The sequence below is a fragment of the Mesoplodon mirus genome, assembly GCF_964341445.2.
Source record: "Mesoplodon mirus genome assembly, chromosome: 1".
Lineage (NCBI taxonomy): Eukaryota > Metazoa > Chordata > Mammalia > Artiodactyla > Ziphiidae > Mesoplodon > Mesoplodon mirus.
Window position 1 is genome coordinate 76378968 of NC_138976.1, and position 18225 is coordinate 76397192.

General features: G+C 41.2%; 2 protein-coding genes across 4 annotated transcripts in view; both read left to right on the plus strand.

The window, feature by feature from the left end:
* PIP5K1B (phosphatidylinositol-4-phosphate 5-kinase type 1 beta) overlaps positions 1 to 18225 on the plus strand; it is a 329179-nt gene that overhangs the window by 66557 nt on the left and 244397 nt on the right. The window lies entirely within an intron of this gene.
* On the plus strand, positions 5558 to 6943 carry PABIR1 (PP2A Aalpha (PPP2R1A) and B55A (PPP2R2A) interacting phosphatase regulator 1). Its single transcript, XM_082612592.1, has one exon. It carries the CDS (start codon positions 5678 to 5680, stop codon positions 6542 to 6544), a length of 867 nt encoding a protein of 288 aa, XP_082468718.1. The 5' UTR covers positions 5558 to 5677; the 3' UTR covers positions 6545 to 6943.

Below are 18225 nucleotides of genomic sequence, written 5' to 3' on the forward strand. Positions count from 1 at the left end.
AAACTACCTGTTTGTTTGAAAAAATACGATATTAATCACAATAAAGTTTAATGAGTAGATGTTTGATTTTATGACTTACTCCTAAGTGTGGTATTTAATTCATACCCGGAGTGAAACCAGAAGGGTGAATTGACTTAGGGAAGATCTAGAGCCTGCCTCTGGTATTATTTTCGCAACAGGCTGAATTGCATTTTATGGCTGCTCTTTTCTTTCATCTATCTTTTATTCCTTTGAGACGAAGCAGTAACTCAGTATATTAAATACTGCTTAGAATCCTCAGCACTGAGCATTTTAACTCTGTCAAGTGTGTATAAGCAGATGGTTTAAAAAGAATGGAAACTTAGGACTTAAAGGTCTTGGTTCACATAATGGTTTGTTCAGGTAGCCTACCTGAATGGGCTGGAGGGCACTGTAACTAATAATGATATTCTTGATATGAGAAAAGGAATTGTCAAAGTAAGGAGCACTTAGAATCAGTGTAGAAAAGCCTATTAGGCTTTTCTGGACTTCCAAATACCAGAGTTCTCTTCCCTTTTGGACAGAGCTGTGTTAGTCCATTCATTCATTCATCATTCACTTGCACAATGACTCAACAGCTGCTTACTGAGTGCTATGTGCCAGGCCCTGTTCTAGATACTAGGCTTATAGCAAGGAACAGAGCAAAGGCCTTGCCCTCATGGAGTTGGCCTTCTTGAGGATGAGGCAAGAAAACAATGTATACGTATTGTCACTGGAGGAAAATGAAAACAGAGTGAGGGGGATGGGAGTGTAGACTTGGTGTTGGGAACTGTTGTTGCTTTTTACAAGGAAAGGTCATTCGTGCAGAGAGCTGAAGGGATGGAACAATTTGATGTCCACTGGAAGAAGAGTAAGCTAGGTGGCAGGGAGCATGCCGAAGCTTAGCAAGGAGGCCTCTGCAGTTGGAGGAAAGCAGTGACTGGGGAGAGCTGTTGGAGGTGGGTAGGCAGAGGGATGGCAGAGACCCAGATAGAGCTCTATAGGTCATTGGAATGACCTTGGCTTTTTCCCCCCCGAGTGGGAATCCACCAAAGGGTTTTGAATAGGGAAGTGACTCTTCAAGTCTTATTTTTAAGGATGACCTTGAACATAGGGTGGAGAATTGACTGTAGAGACAAGGGTAGAAACAGGGAAACAAGTGAAGATCTCTAATAGGTGTATGTTTGATTTTGTAGTTATCACCATCTCTGTGCTTTATTAGTAAAGATAATTATTGTGTTTATCCAGACATGGATGAACAATGTTGGCACATTTGAGGCATACTATTGATAGAAATAATTTAGTAATATGCAAATTAGAAATAAGCTATGCATACTATAAAATAAGCTCTATAGTTAATACTTTTTTCCTATTCATCTAATATTGATTTTCTTCCGGAAGCTCTTCCTCTCTCTTCTGTTTTTATTCAGTACTGTTGTACCATTCTTTCAGCTGCTCATGCTTGAACTTCAGTTGTTTGTGACTCCTCTCTGTTCATCCTCCATACAGCCAGGCAGTCAGGTTCTGGGTTCTGGGTCTGAGACCTTCTGGTCTCCACATCCATCTCCTTTTTCTGCCATTCCCAACTTTAGTTTAGACCCTCTTTTCATCTCAGAGTTAGCCATCAAATTCTCCATCTTTATTTTTTTTAATAGATCTTTATTGGAGTATAATTGCTTCCAATACTGTGTTAGTCTCTGTCATACAACAAAGTGAATCAGCCCCATGCACACAAACGTCCCCACATCCCCTCCCCCCGAGCCTCCCTCCCATCCTCCCCATCCCACCTCTCTAAGTCATTGCAAAACACCGAGCTCATCTCCCTATGCTATGCTGCTGCTTCCCACTAGCTAGCTATTTTATATTCGGTAGTGTGTATATATGTTGATGCTACTCTCTCACTTTGCCCCAGCTTCCTCCTCCCCACCCCCCACCCCCGTGTCCTCAAGTCCATCCTCTATGTCTACGTCTTTATTCCTGCCCTGCCCCTAGGTTCATCAGTACCATTTTTTTCTTTTTTCTTTTTAGATTCTATATATATGTGTTAGCATATGGTATTTGTTTTTCTCTTTCTGACTTACTTCACTCTGTATGACAGACTCTAGGTCCATCCACCTCACTACAAATAGCTCAATTTCATTTCTTTTTATGGCTGAGTAATATTCCATTGTATATATGTGCCACATCTTTATCCATTCAACTGTCAATGGACATTTAGGTTGGTTCCATGTCCTGGCAATTGTAAATAGTGCTGCAGTGAACATTGTGGTACGTGACTCTTTTTGAATTATGGTTTTCTCAGGATGTATGCCCAGTAGTGGAATTCCTGGGTCGTATGGTAGTTCTATTTTTAGTTTCTGAAGGAACCTCCATACTGTTCTCCATAGTGGCTGTATCAATTTACATTCCCACCAACAGTGCAGGAGGGTTCCTTTTTCACCACACCCTTTCCAGCATTTATAGTCTCTAGATTTTTTGATAATGGGCATTCTAACTGGTGTGAGATACCTCATTGTAGTTCTGATTTGCATTTCTCTAGTGATTAGTGATGTTGAGCATCTTTTCATGTGTCTCTTGGCCATCTGTATATCTTCTTTGGTGAAATGTCCATTTAGGTCTTCCTCCCATTTTTAAATTGAATTGTTTGTTTTTTTGATATTGAGCTCCATGAGCTGTTTGTATATTTTGGAGATTAATCCTTTGTCCATTGTTTCATGGGGAAAGCAGCAAAAAGAATATAGGTTTTGAAGTGAGATCTTGATTCACATTGGTTCAGATCTTTGTTCTTCCATGTAGCTATAGGGCCTTTTGTAATTTTTGAACCTCACTTGTCCCTTTATAAGATGAGCATAACAGTATCTGCTTTATAGGGTTACAATGAGAATTAAGTGGAACTATAGTGTTTAAAGGGCCTGGCAGCATTGGGCACTTAGAAAATGTTGGTTCTTTCCACCTTCCATTCTTCCACTTCCCTCTATCTAAGATCCATCCACCTGGCAGGCCCTAAAGCATAGCTCTCATTGTGTCATTCCTCTTGTCAACGGCTTCCTATTGCCCCACACGTTAAATACAGGCACTTTTGTTTGGCATTCAGAGCTCCAATTCTCTGACTCCAACTTTGATTTCCAACTTTTTCCCATTACCTATTCTTCTCCATGTACTTTATGTATTAGCAAATTTGCTATTATATACTCATGCTTCCAATTCTATATAAAATATCATCTATTAAAATCCTACCTGTCCTTCAAATTCTGTCTCAAATACCATTACACTCACAAAGGTGTAAACTATCTGGAAGTGGTTTCTCCTAGTCTGAAATGTTACTGCACGTGGAGGAGGCACCATCGTGCCCATGCTCTGGAGCCAGAAGGGCGAGGTCCCATCGCTTCCTGTCATCCTGGGCACATTACTGAATCCCTGCATCTCAGTTTCCCCTGCAAACTGGAACAGTGCTACTTACTTCCTAGGGTTAGTGTGAGGATTAAATGAGATTCTACATATGATGCACCTTGAATAGTGTCTGGCACTTGGAAAACTTAAATCCGTTTCTATAATTATAGGTATGAATAATCAACATTATTTCATTACCAGGATCTGTATTCTGTGGGGACTTCAAATTAAAAGCTGTTTGAGAGACAGTGGAAAGGGTATGGACTAGGATTCTCATGCTGGATTCTAGTACTGGTTCCCACTACTAAACAAGCTATGTGATGCTGACTGTACCGGCTTCTCTGGATCTTACTTTCTTCAACTGCAAAAAGGAGGCCAAACAAAAATCACTAAGCTCTCTTTCAGTTCACCTAGGCAGATGGATATCTAATAGACACTTCCAACTCAAATCAACCAAAACAGAACTCTTAATTTCTACTCCTCTAAATGCACTCTCTCCCTGTCTCAGTAAATGATACTGCCATCTACCCAGTTTAAGTAAAACACCTCTGAGTTGCCTTTGAATTATCTCTTTCACCATCTAAATCTAATCCATCTGCACATCCTATAGGTTCTACTTCCGAAACATATCCTGAATCCATCTACTTCTGCCCCATCGCCATTGATACAACCCTAGTCCAGTAATCTCTTGTCTGTACTGTTGCCATGGTTCCTAATCCATCTTTGTCTCCACTCCTGCCCTCTTTCAGCCTGTTTTCCACAGAGCCAAAGTGATATCTAAAACATAAACTAGATAATATCACTCTCCTGCTTAAAACTCCCCAGTGGCTTTTCATCATACTTAGAATAAGAGCCAAACTCTTGTACCTCCTCATACCACTCCCCCACTTATGCTTCAGCGGCACAGCCCTTTTTTCTTTCCTTGCCAGCTCACCACACTTATGTTTGCCTTGGGACTTTGCACCTGCTAGTCTCTATGGTTGGAATATTCATCCCCCAGATGTCTGCAGGACTTGATTCTTGTCGTTTAGATCCCAGCTCTATCTAATTGCCCCCTGCCTTCTACCAGTCGTGCTCTGGCACACCACCCTATTTTATTTTTTCCTAAGGCTTACCACTATCTGAAAAATAGCCCATATATTTATCTCTTCCCCCCCAGATAGAAATTAAATGTCTCCATATTAGGGCCTAATTCCTACCACATTGCCTGGCATACAGTTGGTTATGTGCGAAAAAATCTGACTGAATACACTAAAGAATAAATATAAACCGATTTTTAATGATATGAAAGTTTATGTTACTTACATGAGCCAAGTATTGTGTTTTTATTTTTAAAGTTCGAGGACCTATTGGTTTTCCCCTCATTAAATTCCTCATCCTAAATGAACATGATTGAGCACATATGCCTGTGCTGGAAATACGATTCTAAATAAAATAATAGTAATATAGGTTGGTTTTTTCCCCTCTTTGACCGAGTTCCCAGATTTTCCCATTCTCTCCAACTCCTCTCCTACAGTACCACCTTACTGCAAACTACCATCATCTCTGGCCCCGAGGATTGCCTCCTCTCTGGTCTTTTTCTGTAGGTTCTAATCTCCCAATAACGTTATTCCCCGGACTGCAGCCACGGACCTTTACAGTCGCCATTATACCCATGGCTGGAAAACCTTCCGAGTTTTCATTGTTCTCAGGATAAAGATCCACCACCTCACATCCCGCCAGCTTACTCTCCACTCCAGGCCACACTCACTCCCTCCCTTCCTGGTTCCCGCCAGCCACCCAGCTGGCAGCCCTCGCTTCCCGCTTCCCAGGCAGTTCTACACCGCATCCTTTTGGCCTGCTTCTTGGGATCTCAGGAGATGGTCCCTTCCTCAGGGAAGGCCTCTCTGGTTAGGACGAACTCCACTCCTAGTCATACAGCCCCACATCGCCAAGGGCCTCTCTTTCAGAGCTCTAATTTTATAAATATATACTCCTGAATATGGTGGTAACCTTATTAATATGCGTTAAAGCAGGCTTGCGCTCACAGCTATCTGCGGAAGGAACGTACTGACTGGTGGCCCAACCACTCCTCCCCCCTCCCCCTAGGGCTGCGGCGCAGCTATTTTGCGTTAAGCGGGCGCCGCGAAGAGAGACATTGCAGGGCGCCTGCGCCAAGGGGCACGCATGCGCAGAGGGACGAGCCCGCTGACAGATTCTCTCGGTGGTGGCGGCGGCGGCAGCGGCCCTGGACTGCGGGGAATGGGAATCCTAGGTCTTTGAGCACCGCCACCGCCTCCCTGCCCGCGACATGGCTCAGGAGAAGATGGAGCTGGACCTGGAGCTGCCTCCGGGCACGGTTGGGAGCCCGGCGGAGGGCGGCGGCAGCGGCGGTGGCGGCGGGGGCCTCAGGAGGTCTAACAGCGCCCCCCTGATCCACGGCCTCAGTGACACTTCGCCGGTGTTCCAGGCCGAGGCGCCGAGCGCCAGGCGAAACAGCACAACGTTCCCGAACCGCCACGGCCTGCTACTACCGGCCTCCCCCGTCCGCATGCACAGCAGCCGCTTGCACCAGATCAAACAGGAGGAGGGCATGGACTTGATCAATCGAGAGACCGTCCACGAGCGCGAGGTGCAGAACGCAATGCAGATAAGCCACTCCTGGGAGGAAAGTTTCAGCCTGAGTGACAACGACGTGGAGAAATCCGCCTCCCCGAAACGCATCGATTTCATTCCGGTGTCGCCAGCACCGTCACCCACCCGGGGAATTGGGAAGCAGTGTTTTTCACCATCCTTGCAAAGTTTTGTGAGTAGCAATGGATTGCCTCCAAGTCCGATTCCCAGCCCAACGACCCGATTTACTACCCGGAGAAGCCAGAGTCCAATTAATTGCATTAGACCAAGTGTTCTTGGACCATTGAAAAGAAAATGTGAAATGGAAACTGAATATCAGCCAAAGAGATTTTTCCAGGGCATCACCAACATGCTTTCTTCTGACGTTGCACAGCTGTCAGATCCTGGTGTGTGTGTATCTTCCGATACCCTTGATGGAAACAGCAGCAGTGCCGGATCTTCTTGTAATTCACCAGCGAAAGTCAGCACTACCACCGACTCTCCTGTGTCACCTGCCCAAGCGGCCTCTCCATTTATTCCAGTAGATGAACTTTCATCTAAGTGATTCACCCACCCATCCTGAGACTCGGTTTTTTTTTTGTTTTTGCAATGGAGAGAAAAATGAAGTTGGAACAAGCACTGAACTTTGTCGATTAATTTGAGGCTATTTCCTATTTTACCCTTTTCCTTTTTTGGAATTTCCTGAAATGTTGTTATTCTAGAGAACTTTTATGTCAGATTCCTGCGGGTGCCCTTGAATTCAGTGTAGTAATATTTTCAGACGTTTTCCCAATAAGTGTGTTGAAGCATACATCTTTACGCTGCTAATATGTCTAAATACATATGTTATCCCTTGATTTTTTAAAATAACTGAGAGCTCTATTTATTTATGCGATTATTAAGTTCTGATGCAAATATAAATGTTGAATTAATCAGCATAGTAAACTGATGTTTTAAAATTCCATACTTCATGCCCACACTAATTTTTAATGTTATTTTCAGTGATTGCTAATTTCTATTTGATGAAGAACAATAACTTACCTATGTACAGGTATTTTTAAAATGTTAGTTTTATCCATCCAGTGGTTGTCTGTTTTACCCAGGAATCCTTGAATATTTAATTTTCTGGGTACAGAAGTGGATGGGGGATGGTGATAAAAGAACAGAATATAAAAGTTTGCAACAAATCTTTTAAAATTAAATATATAAAAGTAAACATATTTAAAAAACATTTTCTAATGAAATTTTAATAGTAATTCTAATAAGTTGTGCAAATATAACTACTATACAGAATTTCTTTTTTTTTTTTTTTTTTTTTAACCAGAAAGTGCATTCTTTTGGGCATAATCCTAAAGTGAAATGGGACAGTGCCTTGCAGTCTTAGCCCACTGTACATAGGCTGAGGCCAGGTTCTTTGTACCACTGCAGATTTAAAAGTTTTTCCATTGTAGAAGATGTGTGGGAAGCCCTGTTGAACTTCAGCAGAGCACCCAGGCAGATGAAACTCTCTCAATCATTAATATGCTTTAAAATACCCAATCGTGCCTCAGTGAAAATCCTTGCCAGCAAGGAACCAGCGCAACTTTTGGCTGCTTTTATGCTCTGCCCATCTGTCACCTTCTTGGTTTTCCCTGGCTCAGGAAGGAAGCAGCTGTTTCCTTGCCAACAGGTCCTTCCTCTCCACCTCCCAAGAAACTAGGGCATCATCGGTTAGACAAAGGTACAGTGTGACTCAAACTTCTGACAGTAAGCAACAACAGGACCGTGGAATTGTTTTCAGGAACCTCTGTGGTTAAAGTTACAGCTGGAGTTGACTGCCTGGGGGATGTCGTTTAATTAAGGGGCAGTGACTTGCCAGAGAAAATCAGGGGAGAGTCACCTAGGTAAATCATTATTTAACTTAGGTTTTGTTAAAGGTAGAATTGTAAAATGTTCTTTTCTTTGCCTTTTACAATTAAGACAAAGTATGAAAATATTTAATAACAAATTTTTTTATATTATACTTCCTTATATTTCCTGTATCTTCCTTAACTAGATAAGTAGGTAGATAGAAAGAATGGCAAACAAAAGGGGAAGGGGAAAAAAATAAAAGAGAGACCAAGAAGCCAAGACAAAATGTTCCGGCTCACTTTTAAGTTATTGCCTACAGAGACTTTAACAATTACGTGGAATTTTTACAACTATGAGAATAAATGGAACTGGTCAACTTTTGGCAGTTGCCTCAAGAATTCAGTGCATTACATCGAGGGTAAGATCGTGTCCACAGGCTTAAAATTCGCTATTCTGGGTAATAGGGTTAATGTGCTCCAGTTCTGACCTTGTTCCTCAAATTCAAACGTGTATGTCCAACTTCCTGTTGGGCACTTTGACCTGCTTCCAGAGGTACTTTAACCTCAGCATCTTCAAAACAAAATTTATGATCTCTTCATTTAACTTGTTCTTGGATTACCTAAATTGATGTCATCCTATCTAATTCCTTAAAACCATGGGAAGCATCTTTGACTTTCCCTTTTCTCTGTGTGTCACATCCAGCTCAATCGCCAAGTCCTTTCTACTTGTGAAGTGAATCTTGTGTCTCCCCTTCTCTATCTCTGTTGCCCTGATTTAGCTTAAGTTCCGGTGTAAGTGATCTCCCAGCCTATTTTCTTACCTCCCTTTTGGCCCAGTCTTCACCCTGCCTCTAAAGTGATCTTTCTAAAATATAAACTTGAGTTTGTTGTCCTCCTGCTTAAAAACTTTATATGCTTCTCCATTTTCTACAGTTGAGAGAATGCTTTCTTTAACGACATATGATAAGGCCCTTCATGAGCTGGCTATACTCTAACACAGGTTTAATCCTCTGCTCATCCTGTCCCAATTACACAACTTCCCTTCTTACTCTGTAAACACTAGACCACTTGATACTCTAAATATGCCATGTACTTTCATGTGTTTGTACCTTTGATTAAATTGTTCCTTTCCCTAAAATGCCATTCCTATCCTTTTTACCCAGGAAAATGCTGTTTCTTTTTATTGCATTTGAATTTAACTATGAAATAATGTATACCTTCTGCTTATAAAAATATTTAAACAACGCAGATATCTATATAGTAAAAAAAAAAAAAATGAAGGTCTGCCTTCTACTATGTAAAATTCATCTTCCCTACCCATAGGTAATTTCTGTTAATAATTCGTTATATGTTATACAAGATGTTACTCTGCATTCCATGTATATGTGTATATAAATTCAGGAAACCAACATCTCACTGACATCTCTCTTTTCTTTCCCTCATATCTAATCATTCACCAAATCTTATTGATTTTATCTTCCAGAATCTATCTTCTTTCATCTGTACTGCCACCTGGATCCAGCCTACCATCATTTCCCTTTTAGGCCTCCTAATTCCCACTTGTCCCTTCACACTCATTCTGGTTGGCTACCCGTTCATCCTCCATACAGCAACTAGAGTAATCCTTTTAAAATTGCAGATCTGATCCTTCCATCTCCCAGCTTAAAGCTTTTCATTTGCTTCCTGTTGTTCTTATGGTATACCAAAATGTATTAATTCTGCCCTAGGAGGCCCTGTGCAGTCTGGCCCTTGCCTCTCCCTCCCCTTGCTTTCTGTGCTCCACCCTCACTGGCTTGCTTTCTTCTTGTTCAGTACATCTTGTTCTCCTGTTTTATGGGCTTTTACCAGATCCTTTTCCCTGAAGGTACAGAGAAACTTTTATTTCTATAAGTTAATTTTTCTATATAGGTGGTTAAGTTTTAAATCAGATAAGGCTCTAAGAGTTTATATAGGCAATTTAGATTATTATATTATTGCTCATGGCTTCAGTCATTACTCTATAGAATGTAAAGGCTTAGCTCATGTAAGAATTAGCCTCAAAAAAACCTTTTTAATGTATTAGTATTGCTAATCTATAAACTTTGTGCTAGAAGCCCCAAAGCACATCAACATTGAGTTAAAGTACAGTTTGTCATATATAACAAACCTCTGTTGTATATTTTCCTTTATTATGTTTCTCAAAAACACAGTGTAAATGGAACATATAATTAATGGTCACCAAATCTGCAGCTGCTGGATGTCAGAACCTTTAAGCATACGTAGAAGATTGACTGTAATCAAGAATAACCTGTATGGGATTGCCTTCCAGTGGTTCACATTTATCAGTTCAGCCGGCTACATACCTATAGCAAGAGACCACTCTTAGGTATTTGGCATATAAGTGGGAAAGGGTCAAGGCTTCTGAGGGAAACAGGGCTGAGGATTGTTTTCTTATTGGCATGTGTTTAGATGAGTAGAAAAAGTCTGAAGATCCAAGAGAGAAGTGGGAGACTGGGGGGAATAGTTGCCAAAACAACAAACCTAAGAAGATGATGTAACTGATATTTCCTGAGTAGCGTCAGTGAATAGAAGGAAGAGTTGGTCTTGGAAAGGTTGTCTAGAATAATTTTTTTTTTCCTTTGCAACAGGAAGGAGAGTGAAAAGGCTAGGCAAAGATAGCAGTAAATGTTGAACTGATTTGTGTTGCAGGAGTTTAGGGGTTTGGAGGAAGGTATATATGAAAAGTGAAAAGAATTTGTATCTGATTGCTTCTATTTTCCAATTTTTAAGGAGTGTAGGATGTTTGAGGGTGGGGCAGGAGTAGATTTGGAAGCTTGAATGAAGTAAAGGTTTAATGCTGCCTCTGTGAGGATCTGTAAAGGAGTGACAAGGGTGAGTAGGAGCTTTATTAGGCCACATTGGATGACAGGTTGCAATTGGATGTCAGGTGCAAAAGAAGTAGATTGGATTGACCTAAGTTTGGGAATTGGTTAAGCGGGAACTAGGTGAAGTCAAGTGTGTGAAGCAAATAAGTATTCTGCTGAAAGTGGAGTTGAGTGATTGGCCAAGATCTTGGAGATGCTAAGAGAAGTCAGCAGTGGGTCATGGAATCGGCCGTTTTTTTCCCCAAGGTCTTACGTTACAATCATCCATGACAAAGTATACAGAGAATCTGATCTCACTGCAGAACTCTCACTTTAGCAGTTTTGCCCATATTTTTCATGTCTCATTTTGTTCAGAGACTCAATCCTGAATCAGCAAGCCTTGAGTTCCATTTAGTTGATTTAAAAAAAAAATTTTTTTTTTTTTTGAGTCAGATTGCTCCCTGTAGCCAAGACAGTTCTTTATGCCTTCCCTACCTTGCCATCCAGGTAAAAAGGTTTTCTTAAAAGTTGATATGACCTTTATATTAAAAAGTATATATAAAGTACTTGCTACATATACTGTTCTAGCTGCTAAACAAATGTATTGTTTCATTTAATCATTTAATCTTCATTTAATCTTCATCAGTATCCTCTGAGGTTAGTGCCATATTATCCTCATTTTATGTGTCCTTATCATGTTGGCACAGAGACGTTAGGTAACTTGCTCAGGATTCCGAACTGGGAGGTAGTGGTTAAAAACACAGACTGTGGAGCTGGGCGGCTGAGGTAGGGGTCACTCTAGGTAAAGTCCTCACAGCAGTGCTGGGCAGTTAGTGTCAACTGTCATTACTATCCTTGTGGGGCTGGTGGTTGTCCTTATTGTCACCTAGTGTGGACTTGCTAAGGAATCTTCTTTATTATCCATGACTGATGAAACTCCTACTTTCACACTAGAGTAAAAGTAACAGTATACTCTACCCTTCTAGGCAGCCTATCCTTTTATAAGATGAGAGTTTTTGACTTCGGAGTCTTTTTTACACTGAGCAGACATTTCCCTCTGGAACTTACACCATTTAATTCAAGTCCAACTCTCTGGAAAATGCAGAACAAGCCTTATCTCTTTTTTAGATGATAGCCTTCCCTTCACAAATCAGAAACACTGATCCCTCCGTAATGACCTCTTCTTACTTCTGGATTTGGGGAATCTTGAGCAATTTTTTTAGTGTACTTCCTCTGGGAAATCAGGCTATCATTGCTCGGCAGCCAGGATTTTCACAAGATTGTGATCCCTTTAAGACTGTTTGCTTTCCCTAGTAGAAAAGCAAGAGATGGTCTAATAACGAGCCATTGCCAATAGTAATAATAATAATTAGCACTAATATTTATTGAGTATTCAATAAGGGCCTAGACACTATTTTCCATGCTTTGAATGTAATGAGTTTATTTAATCCTCATGACAACCCTGTGAGGTAAGTGCAATGATTATTCCCATTTAACAGATGAGAACACCAAATACATTTTCTCAAGTCTCTGTTACTTTCTATTATTTTTTTTTCCATTTGGATTTAAGTCTTTTTTGTCTTTTCCTTATGAACAGACTTTTTTGGTTTTGTTTTTTGAGATAAAGCCTATTTTCCAGCTTGCTAGGGTTGCCACTTGTTTTGAATCAAACAATATGTTTACTTAAAATGATGGCTTTAGACATTATTATCATATTAGAGGAAGCAATCAGGAGGGTTGTTTTCTTTACTAATAGGTTAAAAAAATTAAAGATGTATAGAAGGATATCATGGTTTACATATTTTAAAACTGATTTGCTATTTGAAATAAGAAATCCCCAAACTACAAATTTTAAATTATTGTTTTTAAAAAAATATATATATATGTTATATATGCTTTGTTATACTTGAGTTATACAGTATCCTTGGTTGTCCTTAGATTTTCACTCCTGGGGAAACAAAAGCAAGAACCATTTGACCGCCCCCCCCCGACCCAACAAACTCTATAAGGTAAAAATGTATCATTTTTAGAGGAAAAGTAACAGCAGGATTTAAAGAGTGATCCAAAATCTTTTATTACCTAATTAACAAATTTGCCTTCTTTCTCTATAAGAAGCTCTCCCCAGAGGTTAGAGATTTAAATTCAGAACACTTGAGCAATCCCTGAGAAACTATTATTCTTCTTACCTTTACTTCATAGAAAATCACTGTTCAGCAAAAGGACCCAAAAAGGAAAACTTGCCTTTGAATGCATTTTGGAATTGGTGCTTAAACTTCAAGTTTCACAGTGTAACATCCCTGCATTAGATATTTTGAAACAAACCATTGAAAGCCACAATTTGTTCCAAAAGGTTAGTATCATTTTTGGAAGTTCAATAAATATTTTAAAATCACCTCAAAAGTGACTTTTGATTCTACCTATAAGGGAAATGAATCTGAAAAAGAATAGATAGGTAGATAGTTAGATAGATAGATAGATATGTGGGTAGATAGATAGATAGATAGAGATAACTGAATCACTGCTGTACACCTGAAACTAACACAACATTGTAAATCAACTGTACTTGAATTAAAAAATAAAAATGAGGAAGTTAACCTTAGTGAAGTTAGGTGATTTACCCAAGCTCACAGAAATAGTAAGTGGATGCAAATAAAATTTGTACATAGATCTGCACACACACACACCCCCGCCAAAAAAGTGACTTTTGGTTCTACATGTAGCTTGTTTGTGAAAACAGTTTTATAACAGAGCGGTTAGGCAGATAACATCAAATACTCCAGTCCTGTGCATGCACGACTAAATGTACATGCACATTTGCACATACACACACCTGACCTACTTTATGAGTTTTGTTCTGTGTGCTTGGAGCCTTATTTAACTTTACCCCCATTTAGATTTCCCCTCATTTTCCTCTCCTTGGTTTTCTTAGGTAGGTTAGACTTTGTAAATTACACACACACACACACACACACACACACACACACACACACGTACTGTTGGTGAAAGTGTTTTGTGCCTTGATTTTGCATCAACTTTCCAAATTCCAAGTGCTGCCCTAAAAGAGAAATAGGTATTTGGTTCTCATACCTAGGATTTCTTTGTGCCTGATTTCTATTTCTCCTTTTTGAACTTTTGGAATAAACACTTGGGAGATGTGCAAATCACTCATTAACAAATTCTTAGGCAGTGTGACTGAAACTAGAAAGCAGAGAATGTGTAGCTTTTATTTACCTGTGAAACTTCAGTTCTGTATCAGTGCCAGGGATAGTTCTGGTTCTTTTCCAATTGCCTACAGTGGCCTTCCAAAATAAACTGACCTCTAAGGCTTGGCTAGCAAGGCAGGTTGTGAAAGAAGACAATTGAAAAAGATCTTTTGTGCCCTCACAAAATAAAATTGGTTGAGGTAACCATTCCTGTGATTCAGACGATCCCTCCCTCTTACTTTAAGGACAAAGAATGATTTCACTGTTACAGTGCCCGGAGGGTTACTGGAACTCCAGAGTGACAAGTAGCTATTGAGTGTTGGTGTCTTTTGGAAAGAAAAATGCGAGGTGTTCAGGAAGGGATGGGAGTGAGGAGATGATGCATGGATTGGGTATTCCTTTTGGCACGTGAGACCTCGGACTACCATGGTGAGCTCCCTGTTGACTAGAGAGTGACATTGATGGTGGTTTTCTTCATGAATGTTTTTTCTTTGTTCCACTTCATTTGGGATTTGGGGTTGAATCAGTATGTGTTTAAGAATGTCTTCGACCATCTTTCCCTTAATGGTCTCGTCTTTTAAGTCTTCTAAAAAATGGTAAATAATAACAATAGCGATAATTATCTTTCTTTATTATCAAAGGTTACTTTGAGTCAAGAATTAAAGTTCTTGGAGCTCTTTACCTTACCAATTTATACTAGGTTTCTAACTCAATTAAAATTATACACCTATCTATATGGTCTTTCTCAAGGCCCCATTTTACCACACTACTTGCTACTAGTATTTCTAAAATGCAAACCTGAAATTCAACTTTAATAGCTACCTCTTAACTTCAGGATTAAGTCCAATTACACAGTATGATAAGCTGCATATCTCCACATACCCCGTGAACCCAAGGACTCTAGCCACACTGAGCTGCCTGGGCTCCCCTGCTTCAGGCTCCCATGTACTATCTGTGCTTTGACAAGCTGTGTCCTTGGCTGAGAACAGCACTTCCTCCCTTCTTCCTCTGCACTCTCTACCAACCTTTTTTCTTAACTAACTCCTTAAAAACTTAGCCCAAGGGAGCATAGCTTCTGGAAAGCCTTTCCTAATGGCCTCTGCCTCTCCAGCCCTGGTGAGTTAGATAGCTTTCTTGTGGGATCTTGTTATACCCAGGACTTCCTTCTATAAAGGCAGTTAACAGGCTGATGTGTGTTTGGGTTGTTTCTTGTTTCTTTAACCTCTGTCTTTTACTTCTGTTCCTAATGCCTGTGCATAGAACATTATAGTTACTCAAATTTATATTGAGTGGATGATTAATGGATGGGTAAGTGGGTGAACAAATGGCACAGACTGTTTTTTTTGTTGTTGTTTTTGTGGTACGCAGGCCTCTCACTGTTGTGGCCTCTCCCATTGCGGAGCACAGGCTCCGGACGCGCAGGCTCAGCGGCCATGGCTCGTGGGCCCAGCCGCTCCGCGGCATGTGGGATCCTCCCGGACCGGGGCACGAACCCGCGTCCCCTGCATCGGCAGGCGGACTCAACTACTGCGCCACCAGGGAAGCCCTGCACAGACTGTTTTTAAGAGAAAGGAATGTAGTAAGATTTTTAGTGGACCAAGTCTAGTCACGTGGCTGGGCTCTTTATAGTTTGCTAAGAGACTAGAAGTTCATTTGTTAAATAATTTTGATTTGATCACCTGCCTCACATTGGCTAGTCTCTTAGGCTATGTCAGTGTACAAAACAGACTCCCACCCTTGTAGAGCACACATTCTGCTTACATCCTAACAGGGTGGAGGTGGAGGGAGGGGTTGGCAATAAACATAATAAATAAGTAAATTACATCATATGTACAGTGAGAAATGGCAAGGAAATCAAGGTGGCTGGAGCAGAGTTATTGAAGGGAAGGATAGTTAGAGGGGCTTAGAGGGGTGGGCAGGGCTGGGAACTGCTGCCAACACAGGGGGCATAAGGTCTCGTATGCCATTAAAGGACACTGACTTTGGGCTTCCCTGGTGGCGGAGTGGTTGAGAGTCCACCTGCCGATGTAGGGGACACGGGTTTGTGCCCCGGTCCGGGAAGATCCCACATGCCGCGGAGCGGCTGGGCCCGTGAGCCATGGCCGCTGAGCCTGCGCGTCCGGAGCCTGTGCTCCGCAACGGGAGAGGCCACAACAGTGAGAGGCCCGCGTACCGGAAAAAAAAAAAAAAAAAAAAGGACACTGACTTTGACTGTGAGAGATGGAGAGCCAGTGCAGGGGTTTGAACGTAGAAGTGGCACGACCTATCTTAGGTTTTAAAGGAAACACCCTTGCTGTCTTGGCTATGAGGGGCAGAGGAGGAAGCAGGGGGACCAATTAGGAGACTTTCCAGCAATCCAGGTAAGAGATAATGGTGGCTTGAACGAGGGTGGTAACAGTGGAGGCATGGAGAAGTGGTTAAATTCTAGATATATTTTGAAGGTAGAGCCAATAGATTCTGCTGACAGATTTAAGGTGGGCATAAGGTGGGGTTGGGGCAGAGGGGAGAAGGAGAGAGAGAAACGGAAAGGATCGAGTTCCCATCAACTGAGATGTGGAAATCTGTGAGTAAGGTAGGGTTTTTTGTTTTGGGTTTTTGTGTGTGTGTTTGTTTTGCTGCTGTTGTTTGGCTGGGGGGTGGGGTGGGTTGAGGATGGGAGGCAGTAGGGGCTCAGTTTGGATATGTTAAGTAAACGAACCTTATTAGACATTCAGATGGAGATGTCAAGTAAGCAGTTAGATTTCTGAATCTAGAGTTCAGGAAAGAAGGCTGGGCTGGGAATACCTAATTGGGAGCCATCTGCCTGTGATGATATTTAAAGTCAAGAGAATACATGAGATCACCAAGGGTCATGTGAATGTGGGTAAAGAACAGAAGAATAAGAACTGAACCTTGGGACACCCTATAACATTAAGAGGTCAAGAAAAGGACCCTGAGAAGGAACAACCAGGGAGGTAAGAAAACCAAGAGAGTGTGGTGTCCTAGAAACTACGGGAAGGAAACATATGAGAGGATGGAGTGATCACATGTTATCAGTTGCAGCTGATCTGACAAGAGAGGCTTGATTGTTGAGCCCTGGATTTAGTAACATGTAAGTTACAGGTCACCTTGGTGAGAGTCATTTCATTGGAGTGGTGGGGTGGAAGCCTGATGAGAGGAGGTTTAAGAGAAAATAGGATGAGCAGAATTGGAGACAGCCAGATGGCTGAAGAAAGAACTTGAGTCCTTCTAGATCCTTAAGGATAAAGAGGAACTAAAGTGAAAAGGTCACCCCCCTCCCCTTCTTATGGGTAAATTGTTATTAAGCATTTCACAAGAAATACCTCTTTACATATATGTGATTATAATTGGGGAAAAACCAAGGTCAAAAGAAATTGTTTTCTTTCCTTTTTTTTCTTTTTGGCTTTTTTGTGAGGAGAAAAACCTACAGGTAAATGCTTTTACGCCAAACATGAGGAGACTGTTCTAGCAGAAGACTTACTGATTTACTTCCTTCATGAATTCATCTGGTTCATTTTATTCCCTTGTCATCTATTTCTCTTAATGGCTTTTTTTTTCCCACTTATAAATTGAAATTTAGTTCCACACCCGTGACACAATTATTTCTGCAAGTTTGGCCCAGTTTCTTAACCCAGAGACATTTTCCTCTTCAGTGAGTACTGTGAATTTTTTTTAAAGTAGTTCATTGTCCTCTTAGGTTTTATTTAGGGACAGATTTTTTTTTTTCCTTATCCCTTTTCAAAATTGTTGCTGAACGGTGGGAGAGGAGAGTGCCAGTAATGATAAGAAAGAAAGAATGCTTTCCTTGCTTTAAATTGCTACAATTTCATTCTAATCATAAAATATTGTCAGGTTCCTTCTTGTGGGTTGGGCAGTCCAACCCAGTCTTTCATACAAGAGGACTCAGGGACATCCAAACCATATTTGTACTCAGGAGGGAAGAGTGCTTTCTCCTGGACTTCCTTCTCTCTCCTGATACTGCATTTCTGCCTTTCAAGACTCCAGTCAAGTCCTGCTGACTTCATGGAGCCTTCTCTGCTTCTCCTGGTTCTAGGTAGTATTGGTTTCCTCTTAATCGCTATACCTACTGCCTGTAGCCCTTACTTTGTCGGGTTTTGGGGGGGGAGGGGAGCAGAGGGGGTGTAATGTCATGTAATGGTTGTAAAAGCACTGCATCTGCAGACTTGTAGAACTGCATTCCTGACCTAGCCCTCCCACTTCCCTGCTTCGTGCAAATTAATCTCTGTGTGCCTCAGTCTTTTTACCTGTTGAATGGGAGTGGTTCCTACCTCAAAAGTCCTAAGAATTGGAGGGGAGAAGGCATGTAAAATTATTTGGCAGAAAACGAATCATTTGAAAAAATGGAAACCT

Coding starts and splice junctions, on each gene's coding strand:
- PABIR1 (XM_082612592.1), top strand. CDS start 5,678: ATGGCTCAGGAGAAGATGGAGCTGGACCTGGAGCTGCCTCCGGGCACG.